The sequence below is a fragment of the Doryrhamphus excisus genome, linkage group LG23 (genome assembly GCF_037039965.1).
Source record: "Doryrhamphus excisus strain RoL-2023G ecotype Guam linkage group LG23, RoL_Dexc_Guam_v1.1, whole genome shotgun sequence".
Lineage (NCBI taxonomy): Eukaryota > Metazoa > Chordata > Actinopteri > Syngnathiformes > Syngnathidae > Doryrhamphus > Doryrhamphus excisus.
The window spans coordinates 3,718,214-3,740,966 of record NC_136379.1 but is presented as its reverse complement, the minus strand read 5'-3'; the positions used below and the strand labels follow the sequence as shown (position 1 = coordinate 3,740,966).

Here is a 22,753-nt window from a genome sequence, read left to right as displayed (position 1 = left end):
CTCTTTCCATCCCGTGCTCTCTATAGATATAGAAGACTTTGGCAGGGCAGTAGATGTACTTCCCTGCTTGCCCTGGAAAGCCAGTGTGGATGTGGGGGCTGTTCGGACCCTGCTTTAGCTGCATCCTGCAGAACCGCCACTTTCGGACAGGGGGTGGAGGAGATTTCTCCCTCTTCCTCTTCTTCTACTTCTTGGTTTATGTTTGTCCCAGTCTAAAGGGACCGAACAACACTCTGGCTCCCTGTACTCCAGGCCAAACCTGGACAAACTTTTCTTCGCCAAAGACCGTCTGGAAACAGCATTCAGGGAGCACATCAGTGCAGGGTCGAAAACAGGCGGGAGACAAACGCCTGGCAGTTTCAGGTCCAGCAGACGCTGATAGTTCCAGCGACACACTCCTGTCATGGCCTGGTCCTGGAACAGCTCTGGGGACACCTGCGTGCCGGTCACCCATTTGGCCTGGTGGAAGTGGTAGCCCTCCTGCTGCGACGTGCCTCTGATGGGGATCCAGACAGGGACTGCTGCACGCTCACCTGGCACATGGTTTAACTGCATCGTTCCTCCATGGCGGTACAGTATGCCCCCTTCCACCTCAGGATCACTGAGGCAACCGCGCAGAATGTGGAAACGTTGGATCCGCTATCTCTTTAGCATGGAGGGCTTATATAGAGGGATGCCATTCGGATCTGTGGTCAGGTGAAAGTGTCAGGTTCAAACTCCTGTGACACTTGTAAAAACACTTTAATACAGAAATACAGAAGTGACAGACAACAATATCCAAAGTTACTCACAGCGAGGAGAGTGAAACCACATACCCAGTGACATGCCGCTCCACTCTGAATATGCAGTTCACACTCCTCTCTTTTTATTCTCTTTCGGGGGTCCCTACTACATGGTCGTGCAACTCTAAGGGGGGGTGGAGAAGACAGTTGCACGAGCTGTATTTGTTTGTCTATGTGTGTGTGTGTATGTGAGAGCAACTACTTTTAATGTTTTATGAGTTCTTATCTTGACACATTCTTGCAGGATTAACATGAGCATCTGCAGAGTCGCTGTTGGTGCATCCAGGCACCTCCAGGACCTGGGGGTTGCTGGGGATCTCTGATCAAGGTCACGGGAACATTCCTTCTTCAGCACATTCAAACACTTTCTATTGTCTAAGCAAATGGATATAAGTGTGATAACTAACAAAATAATACTTGTATCTACATTTTATTCTAACAGAAAGTGCTTCAACACCCCTTCTACTCTCTGAATAAGCGTCCCGGGCGGAGGAATCTTTATCCTGCAGTGCTCACGAATATGCTGCTTGGTGGGATTTGCAGGCTGGATGCCACAGAAGACGTATGCATCCTGGAGTCTCTGCAGGTCTTCCTGGTCCACCACAGAGAAGGCAGCCGATAGGAACTGTGCAAAGGTGCTGTATAGCGGGTGATGTTCTGAGGCACACTCACGAAGAAGCCGTCGCATACAGTGGAACAAGTCCAGCTTGATGACTATACTGTTGTTGTAGGAGGTTCTTGATGCACATGTATTCAACAGGTTCCCAGATGTGACCTCAGTAACAATTGTGTCAGTTGTTTGCCATGCATCCCAGTTGAGATGTTCCTCTGCAGAAGACTCTGCAACCCTGAACGGTGCACAGCAATCTCTGAGAAACACAAATAACATATGAAATAATGACACTTAATAATTTTTGATTAAACATTTCTGGTTAAATTGATGAAGTCTCACCTGTCAACCCACTGAAACTGGGCTTTCTAATTGCCAGTCCTGCTGTAACGGTTTGAGAGACTCGGCCGCAGGGTTTTGTCCGTCTCAGACTGCACCATGACCCAGGACAGGATCATCCAGTTCTCATTAATCACAGCGTATGACGACATGACACCAGATGAAAGGTGACTTTCTTGGCCACTTTCCGGGTGTGGTCTGAGCGGAGAGCCTGTCCAAAGGTACCCTGCAGCATCCGCTGAATGGTGTCCTTCTGGTTCCGGAGCAGCAAGCAGTCGGTGAGGTAGTGGGCAGACACAGAGACCCCGTTCCAGCCATCAGTATCACTGTAGCCCCCAAAAGGCTCCAGTTTTCTCTCCTGCCGAAGGAACTGAGTGATGGTCTTTTGGCCGCCATAAGTTCCTGCCTCACCATCCATCATATTCTGACAGCACAGGAGATAGGCCAGGTTGGCACGCTCATACTTGAGATGCAACATCTCGTTGATCTGATTTGCCATGTCTGTGGGTGATTTTCCAGTCCGTCTCAACTCATCCAGTACTGACTTACAGATGGCCTTCTGTAACAGAATTGGTAAACCTCTTGGGAAGCTTTTCCAGCCAGAGCGGGTTGTCGGAATACCACCTCTTATTGCAGCTCTTACAGCACAGCCTGGAGGAGAGCAGGTAGTATTGCCCAGTGAGGCCCACAATCACTTATAAGAGCAAGGAGGTGCTGGCGACCCATGACAGACCAAGGGAGGTAGCGGCAACCGCACCCCAAGGGCAACCCCTAGTGTCAGCTGGTTCCAGCGGGACCTCCAGGAAGGCTAGGCAGACCAGACAAAACATCCTGCAGCCCAGGGCACCCTGAGCAAGCTGCCATGCCCCAACAGCCAGCGGGCCAATCACGGGGGTAGGCAGAAGGCACCACGCCTGTGTGTGTAACAATGGTATTGTGTAGATTGTGCAATTAAAAATAGGCCTGCACCAAAGGGCTGACCTGTGTGTGGTGTATGTGTGTGTGTGTTTCATCTGGAGTAAATAAAAATGGAGGGAAGCTGAGCAATGGTGGGTCCCATGCCTTCCCAGACCCCCCCCCAGAACTGAGTGTCTAAGGTGTGGTTAAAATTGAAGGGTGGCCAAGCCAGAGGAATACTGAGGACAAAGGGGCATCTGCAAGGAAACCCCTCACTGCCGGCACAACCAATTACAGGCACTTCGTTGTCACCATTATGTGAGTCATCTGGCTCTCTTCTCACCTCTGCCACTTTTACTGTTGGATGTTGAGTTTTCAGGGGTTTGTACAAATACAAATTTGTACTACAAATTTGTAGAGCCTGACTTAAAAGATTTTTTTAAATGACAAATATTGCATTTCGCCTTACTGTCTGCTGAGAGAGAAAAGTGCATCCAAATGCTGCTTTGTTTCTTTGTTTGGCTCATTTTGTGAAGGACTGTGACTGACTCTCCTCCTCATTAACACCACTGCTGGTGTCGCTCTCCAAGGCAGGGGAAATTCACGTGTTTCTGTGTCATTGGATTTTTTTGTTTTTTTTACTGCGCTCCTCCCCATGTAACTGGGGGGGTACGACTCCCAGCTGTGACTGTGACTTAGTTCTCAGTTCCCAGTTAATGAATGAACCGGTTAGTTCATGAATGTCAAAACACTAGTCCAGAGTGCTATTCAAAGTGTCGGGTCCTGAAGTACACACTGTCTGAGTTGATAGAACTTCACTGATCCTGCTGTTTTGAGAATTGTGTTAAAAAAAAAAGATAAAAACAAGGTCTGAAAGGGCTCGTGCGGGAATTGAACCTAGGACCTCTCCAACCCAAAGCGAGAATCATGCCCCAAACTTGTGAAAGGTCCTCAGTTCAAAACTAGGTGGAAACAAGGTCTCTACTTTCATACTGTCATAAATTAGCAGGGTGACATGGCAGTCACAGCAGAGGATGGTTTCAATCAATCGGTCCAATGCGCCAGATTAAGGCTTTTGCTAGGGAGGCACTGGTAAAATTTCCCCACTGAGGGACGAATAAAGGCATATCTTATATTCTACCATAGGGTAGGCTTTTGGCAAGTAGGATTCTTAATCCTACTTCTTGCCATTCTTAATGCTTTCCCAAGTTCCAACATTTCCTTGGGAGCCAGTTTGATAACCTCGGGGTGGGGACATGATGTGCCAACGGGGTTGGGAGGATTCCAACTATGGTCTTTTGGTTTGAGTGTGTCATTTAATTGAGTCGAGTCAAATGTTCCCCAAGAGAGGGTGGACATGGGTGTCTGTTCAGGGGCAGTTGCAGAGTGATCATTAATTGGAAATATCGGGTACAAAGATGTGGCCTGAGTCGGAGTTTTTGTAGAACTACTGATGACTGAAAGTCTCGCTCCTTCTGTTCCCTGAGAAACAAGGTTGTCTGTGGAATTGATCAAACATCAAGGTGGCCACATCGATAAAAAAAGAAAAACAAATAATTATATCTACACCTGAAAAAGGCCCGTTTGGCTCAGTCGATAGGGCATGAGACTCTTACTCTCAGGCACCTGGGTTCGAGCCCAGCATTGGGCGGTCAACTCTTTTGTTGATACATCTGAAAGATGTCTTTCCTGTGGAAAATTGTTCAAAATGCAGAAAACATTTTATTCGAAATACAAAAAAACAAACCCCCTTCTTGTATGACCACAATTCCTAACTTGGTCGGCTGTGAAATCAACTAGGGACCTTTTGCGTGTTCGGCAAACGTGACAACCACGACACTATGGAAACCTGAAGGAAGGGGCTTTTAAGGGGACAGGCGAAGTCACAAAGCAGTTGCCAAACAATGAAACACGACGATGTGTCCAAAGTGGGGGCAGATTGACAATTGTCCAAATTGGCATTATTTCTCAATTTTTCATCAATAAAGATGATTAGAGATCAGATGATAGATGTTGATGGTAGACTGTCAGATTATATTATAAAGAACAAGACAATGTAGGATAAACTGCGTAGTTTTCAATTTAAGAGGGTAAGTGCAGATGAGGTAGGAAAACTGTTGCATTCCATTAAAAGCGATGAGCCATGTGGTATTTATAATTTGGTTGGGAGGTTACTGAGGGCGGCAGCAAAGTTGATTCAGGAGCCGATATGCCATATCTTCAATTTAATTATTGAGAATGGTGTTTACCCACAGTCCTGGAAGATCGCAAAGGTGCTAGGTCGAAAAGGTTTACTTAAACAAGTTATTCCTTGTGTGCTGTTGTAGTCTCTGTCGCGCAATTGGTCAGCGCGTTTGGCTGTTAACTGAGAGGTTGGTGGTTCGAGCCCACCCAGGGACTCTCAATTCACACGTGTTGGACTTTGGACTCCCTCCCTTGAATGAACATTTTTCCCCATTGGCGAACTGTTTTTGTGTTGGTGCCAGATGCACAGCTGGCGTTGTGGCTAAGCTGGTCAAAGTGCCTGTCTCGTACTGTGTCTTCAATTTAATTATTAAGAATGGCGTTTACCATGTCCACCCTCTCCTGGAAGATCGCAATGTTGCTTGCTCAAAAAGGTGTACTTGAACAAGTTATTCCTTGTGTGCACGGTCATCTCCTACTTGACCACAGAAGGATGATAAAGGAAGTAAGTTTAACATTTCGGGGAAGGGGCCTACCTTCACCACCTGAACAGGGACTTGAACCCTGGACCCTCAGATTAAAAGTCTGATGCTCTACCAACTGAGCTATCCCGGCCTTTGTTGAATGAGGACAACTCACAAGGTAAAATCTTCTGGCACACTGTACTTGATCTTGCAGAGAGGAGAGCTTCTTCTCTGGCTCTCAGCAAAGGCGGTCGCATCTTTCCCCTCTCCTCCCTATCCCTTATCTTCCCTTCTTCTTTTGCGTTCATCAAAGAGTAAAGCTGGTGTCCTGGTTTGCAATGCCTCGATTGTTACACCAGAAGGTGCGAGTCACATCCAAAACAAAGGGCATGCTGGAAGCATAGCATGTGTTAGTATGGCTTCAACTGAACAGAAGTTGGCAGGGTGTGAGTCTCTGTGGCGCAATCGGTCAGCGCGCTCGGCTGTTAACCGGGAGGCTGGTAGTTCGAGCCCACCCAGGGACGTTCTCTGAATGCATCAGAGTCACTGTTCATTCGTGTTTGCGCTCCACTCTTGCACAGCACTTGTGCGGTTCCCAATTGGCAAACTGTGTGTCAATGACTTTTCAAAAGCACATTACAGCTTCCATGGTCCAACACATTTGATCAGAAGTTAGGTTGATCAAGTCACAGATTTCAGTTTGTTTCTGCACAGGTCTGGTGAAACACAGAAGCTCTGCTTGAAAATATTAGCTTTTGCAAAAGCGCCAGCCAGGATTATAGATTAAGAGATGACGGAATGCTTTTATGTTAAAAGGAATCAAGTCAAACCCCATCAACTGGTAAGCAGGGGCCCGTAAGAGAAGACTCTGTATAGTGTTGTGATTTTTTGACAGACATGTCTAGTAAACAGGAGATCCTTGGTTCAAATCCCAGCAGTGCCTTCTCTGTGTTTCAGCAGCTCCTATGCTGTTATTTAAAAGAAATGTTGTTCTTGTTCTGTTGAATAAATACCCATCATTTCTGATGTCATATGTAGTATACATGTCACATGTACTACAATGCTCCCTACAAAGACAATACCCTTGTGTATTTGGACATTTGCAGGTTTAAGAAAACAGACCACATTAGCCAAATATCTTCTGGACAAAAGAGTGGTCAGACAAGACAAAGTTTGAGCCAGTCACCTGAACATTAGACTTTTGATCTGAGTGTCCGGGATTCAAGTCCCTGTTCAGGTGACCAGTGATAGGGTCTGAGGTCCACTTGCAAACGCCTCCTTTTTGCCCACAAAATACAAGGGCAACTGGACAATCCCTTGGTACTTTATGGAAACGATGTGAGGTGCCTGGCTTTTAACTAGAAGTGGAAAGACTTGTGTAGCCCCTCACACAAACCATGTGTCTTCCTCCCATGCATATGTTGCCAGCTAATCCTTGACATCAGCAAAATTTTGGTTCTCGGACAATGGGGTCACCTGCCCCCATTGGTCTTTTCCAATTTCAGGTGGAAGGTACGATATCCTGGGCGGGGGAAGCTTCTCCTACCACAGCATTAATTGACTCTGGGGCGGACGAGAACTTCATTGATAGCGGACTGGTCAGTTCTCTTAACATTCCTACTGTTGAGCTTGTCCCCCACAAGAATGTCTGCTCGCTAGATGAACATCACCTGGCATGCATTACGCATCAGACGTGCACCATATCCTTGGTGCTGTCGGGTAACCACCACATGGTCACTAATTTTTTTCTTATGCCCTCTCGCTCAGCTCTGTTAGTACTCGGCCTCCCCTGGCATCCCGTGCGTGTGTTGTGATGTTTTGTCATTCAGCGCCACTTTGCAGAGGCACAATCACTCGACAATTTAATTTGTTCTCCGACAGTGTTTCCCAACGTGGCATTGGTGGTTCATTGGTAGAATTCTCGCTTGCCAAGCGGAGGCCCGGGTCCGATTCCCGGCCAATGAAGTATATCTCAGCTTATACCTTTCTTTATAGCTCATGTTGAAAAAGTACAAAGGCTCTTTTCCTGCGAAAGGGCAGTATTCAGAATGACTCCTGAACCGTAACAGACATTTTTCCCCATTGGCGAATTGTTTTTGTGTTGGTGCCAGATGCATTGCGGGCACTGTGGCTAAGCTGGTCAAAGTTCCTGTCTAGTAAACAGGAGATCTTGGGTTCAAATCCTAGCAGTACTTTTTGTCACTTGCCCTTCAAGAACGAATTGACGTTGCATCCACAGCTGACATGATTGTTGTGGATCCCATTACGCCAGAAGGTGCTTGAATCCAAAGAGTATGACGTTGTGATGTTTTGTCATTCAGCGCCACTTTGCAGAGGCTCATCCACTTGACAGTTGAATTTTGTTTTTCTTACAGTGTGTCCCCACGTGGCATTGGTGGTTCAGTGGTAGAATTCTCACTTGCCAAGCGGGGGCCGCGCGCGTGTTGTTGACATTTGCTGCCAGCCAATCAGGATGCGACACAGACGTCAGACAAGCAAAGATACTCGCCTGCCACGCGGGCATGATTACCATTACCATTACCATCTATCAGGGATGGCAACTGAATTAAGAATCAATGCCAGAAACCTGCCACAGGATTTCAGATAATGTTTTGATGCAGACTGGTCATGATGCCTCTGAAGTTCACCAAAGCAAACCTGACTTAAGATGACTACACTTCCAAAGTTCCCTGTGATGACTGAACCTCTCGCTCCTTGTGTTCCCCGAGAAAAGACCTGCTTAGCTCGCGGCGGCCGCGTTGTTGATGTTTGCTGCCAGCCAATCAGGATGCGAGACAGACGTCAGAGAAGCAGAGAGACTTCGGAGAAATGAAGTCAGGTGTTCGAATCCCGTCTAAGCATCAGTCAAGTCACCATTTTCTTCTCCACAATATCATTTTTTTCCAATTAATCCCTATATGATTACACAAACTATTCATATCAGGCTTATGTTGATAGCAGTGCTTGAAATAAAACACAAAATCAATGCAATGTAACAAAGAATATTTATCAGGTAGCCATGCCACACTCAAAAACACTCTCAAAGATAAAAAAAATGAATACTAATCACAAGCTATGAACAATGAAAAAAAATGTTCATTTATTTTGGTGCCGTTGTTTCTCCTTTTCATAAAAAGGAGAGGCCCGGAACTCCCTCAAGCTCATCTCTCTTTCCATCCCATGCTCTCTATAGATATAGAAGACTTTGGCAGGGCAGTAGATGTACTTCCCTGCTTGCCCTGGAAAGCCAGTGTGGGTGTGGGGGCTGTTCGGACCCTGCTTTAGCTGCATCCTGCAGAACCGCCACTTTCGGACAGGGGGTGGAGGAGATTTGCGGACTGGTCAGTTCTCTTAACATTCCTACTGTTGAGCTTGTCCCCCACAAGAATGTCTGCTCGCTAGATGAACATCACCTGGCATGCATTACGCATCAGACGTGCACCATATCCTTGGTGCTGTCGGGTAACCACCACAAGGTCACTAATTTTTTTCTTATGCCCTCTCGCTCAGCTCTGTTAGTACTCGGCCTCCCCTGGCATCCCGTGTGTGTGTTGTGATGTTTTGTCATTCATCGCCACTTTGCAGAGGCACAATCACTCGACAATTTAATTTGTTCTCCGACAGTGTTTCCCAACGTGGCATTGGTGGTTCATTGGTAGAATTCTCGCTTGCCAAGCGGGAGGCCCGGGTCCGATTCCCGGCCAATGAAGTATATCTCAGCTTATACCTTTCTTTAGAGCTCATGTTGAAAAAGTACAAAGGCTCTTTTCCTGCGAAAGGGCAGTATTCAGAATGACTCCTGAACCGTAACAGACATTTTTCCCCATTGGCGAATTGTTTTTGTGTTGGTGCCAGATGCATTGCGGGCACTGTGGCTAAGCTGGTCAAAGTTCCTGTCTAGTTAACAGGAGATCTTGGGTTCAAATCCTATCAGTGCTTGGTCAGTGAAACTTTGGCAGCTGATTTCTGAACCATGTACTACTTTTTGTCACTTGCCCTTCAAGAACGAATTGACGTTGCATCCACAACTGACATGATTGTTGTGGATCCCATTACGCCAGAAGGTGCTTGAATCCAAAGAGTATGACGTTGTGATGTTTTGTCATTCAGCACCACTTTGCAGAGGCTCATCCACTTGACAGTTGAATTTTGTTTTTCTTACAGTGTGTCCCCACGTGGCATTGGTGGTTCAGTGGTAGAATTCTCACTAGCCAAGCGGGGGCCGCGCGCGTGCTGTTGACATTTGCTGCCAGCCAATCAGGATGCGACACAGACGTCAGACAAGCAAAGAGACTCGCCTGCCACGCGGGAATGATTACCATTACCATTACCATCTATCAGGGATGGCAACTGAATTAAGAATCAATGCCAGAAACCTGCCACAGGATTTCAGATAATGATAATGTTTTGATGCAGACTGGTCATGATGCCTCTGAAGTTCACCAAAGCAAACCTGACTTAAGATAACTACACTTCCAAAGTTCCCTGTGATGACTGAACCTCTCGCTCCTTGTGTTCCCCGAGAAAAGACCTGCTTAGCTCGCGGCGGCCGCGTTGTTGACGTTTGCTGCCAGCCAATCAGGATGCGAGACAGACGTCAGAGAAGCAGAGAGACTTCGGAGAAATGAAGTCAGGTGTTCGAATCCCGTCTAAGCATCAGTCAAGTCACCATTTTCTTCTCCACAATATCATTTTTTTCCAATTAATCCCTATATGATTACACAAACTATTCATATCAGGCTTATATTGATAGCAGTGCTTGAAATAAAACACAAAATCAATGCAATGTAACAAAGAATATTTATCAGGTAGCCATGCCACACTCAAAAACACTCTTAGAGATAAAAAAAATGAATACTAATCACAAGCTATGAATAATGAAAAAAAAAATGTTCATTTATTTTGGTGCCGTTGTTTCTCCTTTTCATAAAAAGGAGAGGCCTGGAACTCCCTCAAGCTCATCTCTCTTTCCATCCCGTGCTCTCTATAGATATAGAAGACTTTGGCAGGGCAGTAGATGTACTTCCCTGCTTGCCCTGGAAAGCCAGTGTGGATGTGGGGGCTGTTCGGACCCTGCTTTAGCTGCATCCTGCAGAACCGCCACTTTCGGACAGGGGGTGGAGGAGATTTCTCCCTCTTCCTCTTCTTCTACTTCTTGGTTTATGTTTGTCCCAGTCTAAAGGGACCGAACAACACTCTGGCTCCCTGTACTCCAGGCCAAACCTGGACAAACTTTTCTTCGCCAAAGACCGTCTGGAAACAGCATTCAGGGAGCACATCAGTGCAGGGTCGAAAACAGGCGGGAGACAAACGCCTGGCAGTTTCAGGTCCAGCAGACGCTGATAGTTCCAGCGACACACTCCTGTCATGGCCTGGTCCTGGAACAGCTCTGGGGACACCTGCGTGCCGGTCACCCATTTGGCCTGGTGGAAGTGGTAGCCCTCCTGCTGCGACGTGCCTCTGATGGGGATCCAGACAGGGACTGCTGCACGCTCACCTGGCACATGGTTTAACTGCATCGTTCCTCCATGGCGGTACAGTATGCCCCCTTCCACCTCAGGATCACTGAGGCAACCGCGCAGAATGTGGAAACGTTGGATCCGCTATCTCTTTAGCATGGAGGGCTTATATAGAGGGATGCCATTCGGATCTGTGGTCAGGTGAAAGTGTCAGGTTCAAACTCCTGTGACACTTGTAAAAACACTTTAATACAGAAATACAGAAGTGACAGACAACAATATCCAAAGTTACTCACAGCGAGGAGAGTGAAACCACATACCCAGTGACATGCCGCTCCACTCTGAATATGCAGTTCACACTCCTCTCTTTTTATTCTCTTTCGGGGGTCCCTACTACATGGTCGTGCAACTCTAAGGGGGGGTGGAGAAGACAGTTGCACGAGCTGTATTTGTTTGTCTATGTGTGTGTGTGTATGTGAGAGCAACTACTTTTAATGTTTTATGAGTTCTTATCTTGACACATTCTTGCAGGATTAACATGAGCATCTGCAGAGTCGCTGTTGGTGCATCCAGGCACCTCCAGGACCTGGGGGTTGCTGGGGATCTCTGATCAAGGTCACGGGAACATTCCTTCTTCAGCACATTCAAACACTTTCTATTGTCTAAGCAAATGGATATAAGTGTGATAACTAACAAAATAATACTTGTATCTACATTTTATTCTAACAGAAAGTGCTTCAACACCCCTTCTACTCTCTGAATAAGCGTCCCGGGCGGAGGAATCTTTATCCTGCAGTGCTCACGAATATGCTGCTTGGTGGGATTTGCAGGCTGGATGCCACAGAAGACGTATGCATCCTGGAGTCTCTGCAGGTCTTCCTGGTCCACCACAGAGAAGGCAGCCGATAGGAACTGTGCAAAGGTGCTGTATAGCGGGTGATGTTCTGAGGCACACTCACGAAGAAGCCGTCGCATACAGTGGAACAAGTCCAGCTTGATGACTATACTGTTGTTGTAGGAGGTTCTTGATGCACATGTATTCAACAGGTTCCCAGATGTGACCTCAGTAACAATTGTGTCAGTTGTTTGCCATGCATCCCAGTTGAGATGTTCCTCTGCAGAAGACTCTGCAACCCTGAACGGTGCACAGCAATCTCTGAGAAACACAAATAACATATGAAATAATGACACTTAATAATTTTTGATTAAACATTTCTGGTTAAATTGATGAAGTCTCACCTGTCAACCCACTGAAACTGGGCTTTCTAATTGCCAGTCCTGCTGTAACGGTTTGAGAGACTCGGCCGCAGGGTTTTGTCCGTCTCAGACTGCACCATGACCCAGGACAGGATCATCCAGTTCTCATTAATCACAGCGTATGACGACATGACACCAGATGAAAGGTGACTTTCTTGGCCACTTTCCGGGTGTGGTCTGAGCGGAGAGCCTGTCCAAAGGTACCCTGCAGCATCCGCTGAATGGTGTCCTTCTGGTTCCGGAGCAGCAAGCAGTCGGTGAGGTAGTGGGCAGACACAGAGACCCCGTTCCAGCCATCAGTATCACTGTAGCCCCCAAAAGGCTCCAGTTTTCTCTCCTGCCGAAGGAACTGAGTGATGGTCTTTTGGCCGCCATAAGTTCCTGCCTCACCATCCATCATATTCTGACAGCACAGGAGATAGGCCAGGTTGGCACGCTCATACTTGAGATGCAACATCTCGTTGATCTGATTTGCCATGTCTGTGGGTGATTTTCCAGTCCGTCTCAACTCATCCAGTACTGACTTACAGATGGCCTTCTGTAACAGAATTGGTAAACCTCTTGGGAAGCTTTTCCAGCCAGAGCGGGTTGTCGGAATACCACCTCTTATTGCAGCTCTTACAGCACAGCCTGGAGGAGAGCAGGTAGTATTGCCCAGTGAGGCCCACAATCACTTATAAGAGCAAGGAGGTGCTGGCGACCCATGACAGACCAAGGGAGGTAGCGGCAACCGCACCCCAAGGGCAACCCCTAGTGTCAGCTGGTTCCAGCGGGACCTCCAGGAAGGCTAGGCAGACCAGACAAAACATCCTGCAGCCCAGGGCACCCTGAGCAAGCTGCCATGCCCCAACAGCCAGCGGGCCAATCACGGGGGTAGGCAGAAGGCACCACGCCTGTGTGTGTAACAATGGTATTGTGTAGATTGTGCAATTAAAAATAGGCCTGCACCAAAGGGCTGACCTGTGTGTGGTGTATGTGTGTGTGTGTTTCATCTGGAGTAAATAAAAATGGAGGGAAGCTGAGCAATGGTGGGTCCCATGCCTTCCCAGACCCCCCCCCAGAACTGAGTGTCTAAGGTGTGGTTAAAATTGAAGGGTGGCCAAGCCAGAGGAATACTGAGGACAAAGGGGCATCTGCAAGGAAACCCCTCACTGCCGGCACAACCAATTACAGGCACTTCGTTGTCACCATTATGTGAGTCATCTGGCTCTCTTCTCACCTCTGCCACTTTTACTGTTGGATGTTGAGTTTTCAGGGGTTTGTACAAATACAAATTTGTACTACAAATTTGTAGAGCCTGACTTAAAAGATTTTTTTAAATGACAAATATTGCATTTCGCCTTACTGTCTGCTGAGAGAGAAAAGTGCATCCAAATGCTGCTTTGTTTCTTTGTTTGGCTCATTTTGTGAAGGACTGTGACTGACTCTCCTCCTCATTAACACCACTGCTGGTGTCGCTCTCCAAGGCAGGGGAAATTCACGTGTTTCTGTGTCATTGGATTTTTTTGTTTTTTTTACTGCGCTCCTCCCCATGTAACTGGGGGGGTACGACTCCCAGCTGTGACTGTGACTTAGTTCTCAGTTCCCAGTTAATGAATGAACCGGTTAGTTCATGAATGTCAAAACACTAGTCCAGAGTGCTATTCAAAGTGTCGGGTCCTGAAGTACACACTGTCTGAGTTGATAGAACTTCACTGATCCTGCTGTTTTGAGAATTGTGTTAAAAAAAAAAGATAAAAACAAGGTCTGAAAGGGCTCGTGCGGGAATTGAACCTAGGACCTCTCCAACCCAAAGCGAGAATCATGCCCCAAACTTGTGAAAGGTCCTCAGTTCAAAACTAGGTGGAAACAAGGTCTCTACTTTCATACTGTCATAAATTAGCAGGGTGACATGGCAGTCACAGCAGAGGATGGTTTCAATCAATCGGTCCAATGCGCCAGATTAAGGCTTTTGCTAGGGAGGCACTGGTAAAAATCCCACAGCCGGCATTTTCCTGGGACGGTCCATTATCCACGACTGGAATGATTTAGCAGCGAAGGACTGTCAGATTGTACAACACAGCTGACTCAGTTGGCTCAGGTGCTTTTTTCACAGCTAGCTTTTAAACCCTTCAAGCCTCATTTCCAATTGTGATTTCTTGTTTTGTTGAAGAAAAGCCCATTATTTCTGGAACATGTTCAATGAACTACAATTTTCCCTCCAAAGGAGAAATCTTTGTCAATTTGGACAATTTTCAATCTGCCCCCACTTTGGACACATCGTCGTGATTCATTGTTTGGCAACTGCTTTGTGACCTCGCCAGTCCTCTTAACAGCCCATTCCCCATTGATCCCCATTCACATGTAAAAGATCCCCGGTTCAAAACTGGGTGGAAACACGGCCGTTCAATTCCTACTTTTCCAAAAACATGGGAACAAGGACATGTGCTTGATCTCTGAAGGTGTATACACGAGCATCTGTCCCAGTTTGGACACACAATACATATTTCCCAGATGACTGATTGGGTGCATCACTGGCCTGCATGGAGGGGCTCAGAGGAAGGAGGTGGCCGCTGTGGTGTCATTGCATGTGTGGCAAAGCGAGTGGGGTAGGTAGTTTGCTGACAACTTTACCTGGGGACTTTCACCCCTGGATGTAACAGGTTGGATCAATCACAAACTCTACATTAATCCCAAAAATCCCACAGAACAAGATCGTGATTTACAATTATAAAAGTAGTTATTTTATTAAATGATTCTCTTAAAATGAGCCACAAACCATGAATAATACAAAGAGAGTGTTGATGGGAGGAGTTATCAAAAAGAAAAGAGGCATGGGCTGGGGCTTACCACGACAGCGGTAACATAAAGGGAGGGATCCAAACCACACTGCACCGTGACTCAGCAAACCAAAAGTGGAAAAAAAGGGACACAGGGAAACCGCTGCCGCTCTGGGCCCTCTGCACCTGCCAACAAAAAAGAACGTCCTTAAAAGCATAAAAGCAAGGCAACCCTCACACACACTTCAGTCATTAAAAGTCAATTTCAAGAGGGGTCTGTCAAAGAGGGATTCAGGTAACCCTCTCTGGGCTCACGCTGACACTGTTGTCCAGGCTGTATTGCCAGTGCTTCAGCCGCGGTGGATGGGGGCGACTGGATGAGGAAGAGGAAGTGGAAAGAAAGAGGCAGGTCCCGGAATCGACACCTCCAAGATCGACTGAGGTCTTAACTGCCCACATGGACAAGCCAAATATCTTCTGGATGAAAGACTTCATGGTCAGACAAGACAAAGGTTGAGCCAGTCACCTGAAGGTTAGATTTTTGATCCGAGTGTCCGGGATTCAAGTCCCTTTTCAGGTGACCAGTGATAGGGTCTGAGGTCTACTTGCAAACGCCTCTTTTTTGCCTTCAAAATACAAGGGCAACAGGACAATCCCTTGGTACTTTATGGAAATGAGTGAGGTGCCTGGCTTTTAAATGAAACTGGAATGACTTGTGTAGCCCCGCTCACAAACCAAGTGTCTTCCTCACATGCACATGTTGCCAGCTGATCCTTGACATCAGCTGTCACAGACAGTCATGTCATTTGGGGAACTCATCCTGGTCCACGTTTACCTCTGATTTGTATTTGAACTCAAATAAACAAGTAAATATACACAAACTGGTAAAGGACAACACAGTTGATTGCTGCAGCGTAAGTCGGTTCCACCAAGACTTGAACTTAGTTCACTGGATTCAAAGTCCAGGGATCTAACCATTAGACCATGGAACCTTCAAGGGTACAGACAGCGCCGGATCCTGAAGTACATCCTGTCAGATTACATTAGAGTTGATATAACTTCACTGATGGTATTGTTCTGGGAATTGTGTAGAAAAGAAGTTCAAGGGCAGGGAGGGCTTGTCCGAGAATTAAACTCGGGACCTCTCACACCCTAGGCGAGAATCATACCACTAGACCAACAAGCCCCTGTTTGGACAAATAGCTGTGGTCCATATTTCCCAGACAACGCCGCACTGGCAAGTGAGGGCCGGGGTTTGTTGATAGGGGCTTTTTTGTTCCTTCACGATCCGCATTCTCTGCACCCGTGGTCTACATTTTGGGTGGAGAATAATGGGGTCTACTTCCCCCATTGATCTGCTCCTTGCAGTCTTGACAATGGAGCCGCCCACTCCCATTGATCTACTTCATGCAGTCATGGTGGGCGAGAGGTTTGCCGCCGCTCTGCTTTGCCATGCTGTTTTTTACATTACCTTTTTTACCAGCTGATCCTTGACATCAGCTGTCACAGACATTTGCATCATTTGGGGAACTCATCCTGATCCACGGTTACCACTGATTTGTATTTGTACTCAAATCAACAAGTAAATAAGTAATCATACACTAACTGGTGGAGGGCTTTTTGTTCCTTCACGGTCCGCATTCTCTGCACTCGTGATGTAAGAGGGTAGAGGATAATGGGGTCCACTGCCCCCTTTGATCTGCTCCTTGCAGTCTTGGTGACCAAGAGGTTTGTTGCAGCTCTGCTTTTACATGCTGTTTTCTTTACCTCTCCGTCGTCGTTCTGCGGTCTTGTCGAGGGTGTTTGACAGGTGGTTGTCGCTGTGGGCTTTTGTTGTTCCTGGAGCACATAAAGAAGAGTGGCCAGTATGGGGGTTGAACCCGTGACCTTGGCGTTATTAGCACCACGCTCTGACCAACTGAGCTAACCGACCACAGGACACCATTGCATCAAATGTTTTCAGCTCAAATCAACTAACTCATCCTTAACAGACCGCATTCTCTGTGCTCGTGGTCGAAATTTTGGTTCTCGGACAATGAGGTCACCTGCCCCCATTGATCATGCAGTCACGGTGGGTGAGAGGTTTGCCGCTGCTCTGCTTTGCCATGCTGTTTTCTTTACCTTTCCCCGGTCGGTTGGCGGCCTTGGTGGGGGTTGACTTCGCAGTTGACTGGGTTGTGCGCTGTTTGTTATGGGGCCTGGGGGGGTTTGGGCCTGGGCTTTTGTCGCCGTCATGCTGTTTTCCTTGGGGTGCTTTTGTTGTTCCTTCACGGTACGCATTCTCTGCACTCGTGGTCTGAAGAGGATAATGGGGTCCACTGCCCCCATTGCTCTGCTCCTTGCAGTCTTGGTGACCAAGAGGTTTGTTGCCGCTCTGCTTTGACATGCTGTTTTCTTTACCTTTCCCCAGTCTCGTCGAGGGTGTTTCACAGGTGGGTGGGTGGTGTGATGTTGGTTATGGGGGCCGTTAAGTTGCCGCCGTGGGCTTTTGTTGTTCCTGGAGCACATAAAGAAGAGTGGCCAGTACGGGGGTTAAACCCATGACCTTGGCGTTATTAGCACCACGCTCTGACCAACTGAGCTAATCGGCCACGGGAGACCATTGCAATATTTTATGTTTTTTTATTTTATGTACCCCGAAGCAGACTCAATCGGTATGCTGGGGTCTGAGGGCGATAAGTGGGGACCTGGTGGACACCTTGTTTGTCCTCTTGACAGGTATTTCGGGACAGTTTAACAATTGGCTTTTGATGGTGGAACAAGCTAAAACAAGGAAAACAGACTGTTAAGCGTGCCTGGGAGCACGCCCCTTATTGCAAATAGTTCCCGCTGTGATTTCCGCCGAGTGTCCCTGATGAATACCTCCACTGCTCCAGAAGCAGCCTCGGCTAATTGTAGGCCATTCGCCATATCGCACCCCGCGGTTACAGAGGTCAAAGTTAAGCCCATATTCAGCAGCACAGTGGCGAAAGGTAAATTTATGTGCATTACCGTTTCCACAGGTTCCCGATTTGTACAACCCAGCATTAATAGCTCTTGGTGTAATTCTACCTTACAGATAAATGCCTTCTTCTGGCCGATCCTCAGGGCTGACCTCTGGTGGTGGTGCGGTGGACCCGGCGTGAGTGATAGGTTACTGGCCATGAACATGACTGGTGTTTGTGCCCCAATTTCTGTCCTTCTTCCAATGACAGTATTGTCAGTAGATGTGGAGTGCTTAGTGCATAGTGCTACTTCCGTAGGGTCTCACCTCATGCCACCGGACGCCCTGAGGACCAGGCGAGGTGTGTCAACCTCACCCTGGTTAGACGGCCCCAACCTGACATACATTGACGCCATAGGTATACCTCGTGGCGTCCCAGAGGAGTATAAAATTATAGATCAGGTTAAATCCAGTTTTGCTTCCGTCATCCCTTGGATTTCCATTAACCATAATACGGAAGTGATTAAATGTCTGCATTATAATGTTCAGCATCTCTCTAATCAAACTGAAGAAGCGTTCAGAGCAGTTAGTGTAGCAGTTAGCTACTTCTCTGATGGCCTTCCAGACTTGCATGGCAGTTGACATGCTATAAGCAGAAAAGGGTGGTGTGTGCACTATGATCGGAGGTGAGTGCTGCACATTCATACCCAATAATACAGCTCCGGGTGGTAGGTTGTCCCGTGCCACAACACATTAGACTGATTACTTTATTATAACACGTTTACTGGTTTAGTTACACACAGATATGGAACAAAGAGTGTCTGTGCAAAGCAGACACATACCCCCATGAGTTACGGGATAGGGGGAGATATCTCTTGCAATTTGTTTACAGGTCAGGAGGTCACCAGCGGCATCCACCTACAGGAGGATTTGGGGGCCCTTCTGCGTTAGGAAAACATCTGCCGCTGTCCAGGGCGGTGGCAACTTCTTATTGGCCGGCCGATGCCGCAGCTGTGCCGTTTTAAGACCCGCTTAAATGGTAGGATGACAGGAAGTGTGATAAGCCCGGACGTCTGTATTAGGTTTGTGGTGTCAGGAATAAATTTTGGGCATATTCTGTCTTGATCTCTCCCACCAGAAGCTTGCCTCGAAGTACAGGGATGCTGTGAGTTTCCTTCAGGAACCACACAAGTGCTGTGCAAGAGTGGAGCGCAAACATAAATGAACAGTGACATTGATTCATCCAGAGAACGACCCCGGCTGGGCTCGAACCACCAGCCTCCCGGTTAACAGCCGAGCTTGCTGACCGACTGCGCCACAAAGACTCACGCCCCAGGAACTTCTGTTCAGTTGAAGCCAACTAACGCATGCTATGCTTCCAGCATGCCCTTTGTTTTGGATGCGACTTGCACATTGTTAGAATAAGAAGTAAATTCAATTATTATAGTGTTAAGTTATCACCCTTATATCCGTTTGCTTGGACAATAGACAATAGTCTTGAGTGTTTCGAAGCAGCATTCCAAGACGCTGACCAGCTACTCCCAACACCACTAATCTTGCAGGTGCCTGGGAATGCCAGCAGCAACCTTGAAGAAGTTTCATCATGCAAAATGTGCCAAGATAAGAACACATGCACAAAAAGTAATTGCTCTCACATACACACAGACACATAGACAACAAGTACAGCTCGTGCAACTGCTTGCTTCCCCCTCCCCTTAGAGTTGCACGACCATGTGTTAGGGACCTCCAAAGGAAATAAAAAGAGAGGAGCATGAATGGCATACTCAGTGGAGCGGCATGTCACTGGGTATGTGGTTTCACTCTCCTCGCTGCAAGAAACTTTGAATATTGTTGTCTGTCTCTTCTGTATTTAAGTGTTTTTACAAGTGTCACAGGAGTTTGAACCTGACACACATTCTGGCGTAACAATCGAGGCATTGCAAACCAGGACACCAGCTTTACTCTTTGATGAGCGAAGTATTTTTGGGTACAATCCAGGGGTCTTGTGCTCTAACGGAAATGGCTCTGTCCTTTTTAACATGAGTTGAGATGAAATGTATTAAAATAGATAGACTGCATTGGTCACACAATCAGAATTTCTCAGTTTGCCAATTTTAGACTGTGTAACAAAGAATCAAGTCCAACTCCATCGACAGGGAAGCAAAGGTCCTTCAGACAAGACGATATTGCCATTCTTTCCTGGCAGACATTACATAAGCAAACAGCTTGTCGTTCGAGACGAACTTGAACCAGCGACCTAAGGATGCCAGCGTGAACCACTACGGTCCTCCACTCTTCCAACTGAGCTATCAAAGGGCTTGTTGTTCTGGGGCGAGTCAGTACGGCCGAGCGTTCGACGGCGTCTCATTGAGGTTGTCGGCTGGAACACGCTGTGGCTGAGAATGCCACTTTTGACAGAATTTTGGAGATAATCAGGTCTCAGGTTGTGTGACGTTTGTGAGGGCATCTTTTTCAATTTGGACAACTGTCAATCTGCCCTCACTTTGGACACACTGTCGTGTTTCATTGTTTGGCAACTGCTTTGTGACTCCACCAGTCCTCTTAAAAGCCCATAGTGTAGTGGTTATCACATTTGCCTCACACGCAGACGGTCCCCAGGTGGAAACATGGCCTTTCAATTCCTTCTTTTACATAAAAATCAAGGTGACAAATGGGAACAAGGATATGTGCTTGATCTCTGAAGGTGTGTACACGAGCATCTGTCCCCAGTTTGGACACACAATCCATATTTCCCGGATGACTGATCAGGTGCATCACTGGCCTGCATGAAGGGGCTTATAGGAAGGATGTGGCCGCTGTGGTTTCAGTGCCTGCAACAATATCCTCATCCTCGACACAGCTAAGACCAAGGAGGAGAATGATCGTCAGTTCTGTCCGCTTAGACTGGCATGATTTCACCAGTCCTGCTGAAAGTCTGGCCACTCGTGTGGTTTCCGTTATGCAGTGGTTTGCCTAACACTGAAGCCACGCCTTCTCCGACGCTGTTGCTTAGTTGGTCAAAGTGCCTGTCTCGTAAACATGAGATCCTTGGTTCAAATCCCAGCAGTGCTTTGCCTGTGTTTCAGCGACTCCTTTGATGTTTTTTCTCTCCAACGAGTCTCTTGCATATGCCACATGCTAAGTGGTGGTCTCATCAGGTCGCCCACAACAAGCCCACCCACTGGACCTGTGTCCAAATTCAGACAGTACTCTGGTTATCTCAAGGAGTCAGTCTGTGTAGCACTCTTGTGACTTCATTCTGAGCAAAGGCAGCGGTAGCAAGTGGCTATGTGCAGTTGCTGCAGACATGCAATGGGGAGACTGGAGTACTGACTCCACGTCCCTAGTCACACCATGTAACATGAGAGGCCAATATGTTTAACCCTGACACGTGTTGACGTGCAAGGTCATCGTGAATCAGTGCGTGCAACCGGTCCTTTAGCTGTCATGCCAGAAGTGCCCTCCTTCCCCATGAGTGCCAAGTGGTATCGCTCCTCGGCCTTTTGGTTAAGATCAAGTGTAGTATCTGTTCTTATCAGTTTAATATCTGATACGTCCCCCAACAGGGGATAGTAAATATTAAATTGCTTTTTGGAACAGGGAGCTGTGATTGGGGCTTGCACGATCCGACCATGCATAAGGAAGTTACGGCAGATATACATTTCCACCAGTTGGTGGCGCTATACAGTCTATGTATACACAGCATAACAGACCAGAGGTTGACCCAACCTACCAAAAAAAAAAATTCAAGACGATCCAACCATGCATCAGGAAGTTACGGCAGATATACACTTTCACCAGTTGGTGGCGCTATATAGTCTATGTACACACACAGTCATAGACCAGAGAGTACCCCAAACCACCAGAAAAAAATTCGGGGCAGATCGGACCATGTGGGAGGAAGTTACGGTAGATATACATTTCCACCAGTTGGTGGCGCTATACAGTCTATTTACACACAGAGTCACAGAGTGGAGGGTGACGGAACCAATTTTGAGACGATCCGACCATGCATAAGGAAGTTACGGCACATATACATTTTCACCAGTTGGTGGCGCTGGTTTTTGAAAATGGGTTCCGAAGCGTTAGGTGCGTCCTATCATGAGTGATGTCTCCTCCGAAAATCATGACGATCCATACAATGGGAGGCGAGGGATAATTATTTTAAAACTTCTAGGTGGCGCTAGTGAGTCAATTTGGCTTGGTTTCATATGGAAGCCCCACCAGGACGCTCAGGCCTGGATTCTGACCCCCCGTATAAGTTTTCAACCACAAGCGACCTTCTGCGGGCGAATTATGACCCTTTGAGGGTCAATGGCGAGGTCTGAGCATTCGCCGCCAGGCCACGCCCACCATGTGCACTTTTCTTGCATCATGGTCCATCAACAGGCTTCACCAGTCTGTCAGGCAGTGACCTTTTGACCTTGATGTCAATCTGATGAATCTCCGGCCAGAAAAGGCCTCATATAGATCACAACGCTTCAGCCTGTCGCCAATAGGTGGCGCTGCGACAAAATTAGGAAGTGACCTACGGGGACCTTTGGGGTGGGGCCATGATCACATGTACCAAGTATGATGAAGATCTGACCACGTGGAGCCAACTTATTCACGTCTAAAGTTACGCTTGGCGTGCAAGGCTTCGCCAGAATCCAAACCTCAAAGTTTAATGGCGTGCCACATCATCCCTTTCCAGCAAATGGGCATATTCAGGTTCTCTCAGTGTTTTTTAACACCCATGAGTACTTCATGGGTGAAGTTCATATGCAAAGTGACATGTCTGAGCAATGTATTTGTTGGTGTGTTTTGTTTTGTAAAGTCTACTTAAACCTTATCACGTGTGTCAAAATGAATAAAGACTGGCTTTGTCAAATTAACCAACATGTTGTGGAATACCAGATGATGGATGAAAGCTAAAAAGATTTAAACAAAGTCGTGTACGAACAAAACAAAAAATGTTTAATTACATAAAACATACAAACATTCAACAATCCAAAGCACGCAACATAACAACAACAATTTATTAATAATATAGACAAACAACCGTTCACACTCACATTCATACCTATGGACAATTTGGAG

General features: G+C 47.1%; 1 protein-coding gene and 4 non-coding genes across 5 annotated transcripts in view; 4 read left to right on the top strand and 1 right to left on the bottom strand.

The window, feature by feature from the left end:
* The window catches only part of LOC131129485 (uncharacterized), a 73,700-nt gene extending 54,795 nt beyond the window's left edge, over positions 1-18,905 (top strand). Inside the window, exons 2-3 of the mRNA XM_078788621.1 lie at positions 18,567-18,713; positions 18,813-18,905. Coding sequence (XP_078644747.1) covers positions 18,567-18,625 — 59 coding nt within the window. The 3' untranslated portion in view covers positions 18,626-18,713; positions 18,813-18,905. The remainder of the gene's footprint in view (positions 1-18,566; positions 18,714-18,812) is intronic.
* On the top strand, positions 4,955-5,028 carry trnan-guu (transfer RNA asparagine (anticodon GUU)). The gene has a single exon. It is a non-coding gene; the product is annotated as a tRNA-Asn (tRNA).
* On the top strand, positions 5,727-5,800 carry trnan-guu (transfer RNA asparagine (anticodon GUU)). Its single transcript has one exon. It is a non-coding gene; the product is annotated as a tRNA-Asn (tRNA).
* On the bottom strand, positions 15,866-15,937 carry trnap-agg (transfer RNA proline (anticodon AGG)). The gene has a single exon. It is a non-coding gene; the product is annotated as a tRNA-Pro (tRNA).
* Positions 18,906-21,161: 2,256 nt separating the features above from the next.
* On the top strand, positions 21,162-21,347 carry LOC144894922 (U2 spliceosomal RNA). Its single transcript, XR_013625474.1, has one exon. It is a non-coding gene; the product is annotated as a U2 spliceosomal RNA (small nuclear RNA).
* The last annotated feature ends 1,406 nt before the right edge of the window (positions 21,348-22,753 follow it).